This window comes from Palaemon carinicauda, chromosome 12, assembly GCF_036898095.1.
Source record: "Palaemon carinicauda isolate YSFRI2023 chromosome 12, ASM3689809v2, whole genome shotgun sequence".
In the NCBI taxonomy this organism is placed as follows: Eukaryota; Metazoa; Arthropoda; class Malacostraca; order Decapoda; family Palaemonidae; genus Palaemon; species Palaemon carinicauda.
The window spans coordinates 138,230,663-138,234,074 of NC_090736.1; the positions used below are offsets into that span (position 1 = coordinate 138,230,663).

General features: G+C 48.7%; 1 protein-coding gene across 1 annotated transcript; it reads left to right on the forward strand.

The window, feature by feature from the left end:
- Positions 1 to 370: 370 nt before the first annotated feature.
- LOC137651071 (uncharacterized) lies at positions 371 to 1,372 on the forward strand. Its single transcript, XM_068384208.1, has one exon. The coding sequence runs from the start codon at positions 371 to 373 to the stop codon at positions 1,370 to 1,372; it is 1,002 nt and encodes a 333-aa protein (XP_068240309.1).
- The last annotated feature ends 2,040 nt before the right edge of the window (positions 1,373 to 3,412 follow it).

The window sequence follows — 3,412 nt, forward strand, 5'->3', positions numbered from 1 at the left end:
TGTCACATCTTCATACATCCGCCAGTACTTTCAACCCGATCCAACTGCTTTGGAGGAGACTGCTCCACCTCCCAAACGGAAGAAGAGCCCTGTTCAATCTTCAACAGCTTCCATTGAACCCTCATCATCGCCTCTAAGGACACCAAGGACTGAGAACCTGGCCTCGCCCTTGTCTGTCCCCTCTCTACCTTCACAGACCGCACCTGTTGCAGCCCGCACTCCTTCTCCAGCACCTGTGACCTCCACTGCCATGGAGGTTGAGCCTCAGGGGGCACACACCTTGGACTGCAGTTGTGTTTCCTGTCTTCAAGACCTTCTATAGGAGGCAACTGCCATCGCTGCCAGTTCCCCACCTTCCCAGCAAGAACCCATGGGACCTCTCCCGAAGTTTAGGCTCTCCAACAGCTCTACTTCCTATGCAGCAGTTACTGCCATGGCTGCAAAGCCTGGCATCAAGCTCTCAGCTAGACCAAATCGGAAGGGAGATTTAATTATCATTCCCAAGGACTTGGATACCGTCAAACACCTACAAGAAGAACCAGATCTTACCCTGCTAGACCCTGCCTTAATTAGAAGAAAGGCAATCATATCCAGATATCCAACTACTATGCCTATCTCCATTGTCACTTCCTACAGCAATGTAGAAAAGGCCGACCGCTGCAAAAACCGTGACAACGTCCCTGTCAGGAGGTTTTTAGCCACTTTCATAGGTCCTGTGCCTTCATCACTGGATCTGGGAGTCTGGGGGACGTATCCAATTCAAGACTATACCCCCGAGCCTCTTCGCTGCTACCACTGCCGACGCTACGGCCATTACAAGGAGAACTGCCAAGGCCCTGCTTTCTGTGGTGTCTGTAGCCAACGTCACAACACCGAGATTTGTATACAGGCCCACAAGAATGGACAAGAAACTCGCCCTAAGTGCCGTAACTGCTCCAAACCCCACCATGCCTGGAACAAACGCTGCCCTGAACGATTAAGGAGAATTGCTGCAATGAAGGGCACTAATCCTCCTAAAAACAACAAGCCAGCTTCGATGCCAAAACCCAAGAACCAGCCAACTCCTCGCCATGGAAGTCAATGGCAGCCTACCACTGTTCCTGCTCCTGCAACTGCAAAGCGAAACCAGACTTCCATCATTTCTGTGCCTGCACTTGCAATCCAACAACAAGCTGCTTCAACTCTTCATCCTGCAATTCCCCCTCCTCAACCTGCATCCTTGGCACAACAAATTGAGTCCCTCACCTTGACTGACCTCATTCCCATTGCCACCCAGATCCTTACCAGATTCCTGTCCTTAACCTCGACCTCGGCTCCCACCTTCCTGCAACTCCCGCAACCTTTCATCAATTCAGCTTCAGTGCAGGGATAACCTGATCCTTGAGGGGCCTCTCTCGTACTAACTTATCGAGCGTGGTACAGAACCGGGCCCCTCCCCCCTCTCACATAACCCACCCTATCCTTTTAACCTCATCTTTTACCCTTTCCAAATCCAACATAGAGCAGGAATGAGCCTCTTTGCTTAAACCTACTCCTATTTTCTCCTACTGAAAATCCTTCTCTCCTCTCCCAGTCTCTCCTACTTACTGGGACTTGCAACTATCAATACTATTTCTCTAACTAAAATCTTTCTTTCGTGGACCTAAAAAGAGTCCCCTTTTTCGGGTTACTTTCTACCCCTTTCACGTCTTGTCAAATTCATTCTCATCCCTCATCCTTCATCCTTTTTCCGGTTCCTGACCCTTTTATCCAAACTAACTTCTTCCTTTCAAAACTAACATTTCCTTTTAATAACACAATTTTTTACTCCTCTGGAGTTCTCTCCCTTTACAGAACCAATCGTTTACGGGCTGTCCAACGACAAGAGCCCGTGTCATGCTATAGGCATGGCAATCTACCCATCATCATCAACTGTTTCGTCCTGGATAATCTTAAGTAAAGAGGCTCAGGTTCTCCGAGAGTCCTGGATCGGGTCAAGCCCTAAGAAATCGACTCCGTTGAGGATCCTTCCTCTTGGGTGTCTTCCGATTCAGGACTACCTCTCGGTTTGGGGTTCCGAGACAGGCAGGATAGTAAGAGAGTATCCTGTCACTGACATCCCCCGGTTATCCAGCAAAACAGCAACAGGCTTTCTATGGTCTGTTGTTGAAATCTCTCTCTCTCTCTCTCTCTCTCTCTCTCTCTCTCTCTCTCCGTTCGTTCGTTCGTATAGATTGCCATGTATATAGAATGACACGGGCTCTTGTCGTTGGACAGCCCGTAGGAGAATTAATCTGTAAGGAGGAGAACTCCAAAGGAGTAAAAAGGATATTATTAAGAGGGAGGTTGGGTTTTGAAAGAGAACAATGGTATTGAAAAAGGATGTAGAATGAGGAATAAAAAGAGGAGTAGGACATGACATGGAAAGGGATGGAAAGTAACCCGAAAAGACTACCTTTTAGGTCAACGAAATGGAAGGTTTTTAGTTAGAGAAAAAGTTTTGATAGTAGCAAGTCCCAGTAAGTAGGAGAGACTGGGAGAGGAGATAAGTTTTTTTCTGCAGTCAGAGAGAAAAGGAGAAGGTTTAAGCAAAAAAGCTTATCCCTGCTCTGGAGCTGGGTTGATGAATGGTTGCAGGAATTGCAGGACGGTGGGAGTCGAGGATAAGGACAGGACTCTGGCAAGGATCTGGATGGCAATGGGTATAAGGTCATTCAAGGTGAGGGACTCAATTTGTTGAGCCAAGGATGTAGGTTGAGGAGTTGGAGTTGCAAGATGAGGTGTTGAAACTGCTTGCAGTTTGGCTGCAGGTGCAGGAGGTGTTGAAACTGCTTACAGTTTGGTTGCAGGTGCAGGAATGATGGTTGATTTGCGTTGCTTTGCAATTGCAGGGGCAGGAACTGTGGTAGGCGGGCGTTGTCTTCGTTGTCGAGGAGTTCGCTGGTCCTTGGGGTGTTTGTTTTAGGAGTACTAGTGCCCTTCATAGCAGCTACCCTCCTCAATCGTTCAGGGCAGCGCTTGTTCCAGGCGTGATGAGGTCTGGAGCAATTTCGGCACTTAGGGTGAGTTTCTTTCCTGTTCTTGTGGACCTGAATACGGATCTTGGTGTTGTGGCGTTGGCTGCAGACAACACAGGTTGCAGGGCCTTGACAGTTCTCCTTGTGGTGACCGTAGCGTTGACAGTTGTAGCAGCGAAGTGGCTCAGGGGTGTAGTCGATAACTGGGAACGTCCCCCAAACTCCAAGATACAGGGATGAAGGCACTGGACCTATGAAGGTGGCTAAGAGCCTTCTGACTGGGATGTTGTCTCTGGTTTTGCAGCGGTCAGCCTTGTCTACGTTGTTGCAGGAGGTGACGATGGTAAGTGGCATTGAAATGGGGTATCTGGAGATGATGGCTTTCCTCAGAACTAAGGCTGGGTCTAGCAGGATCA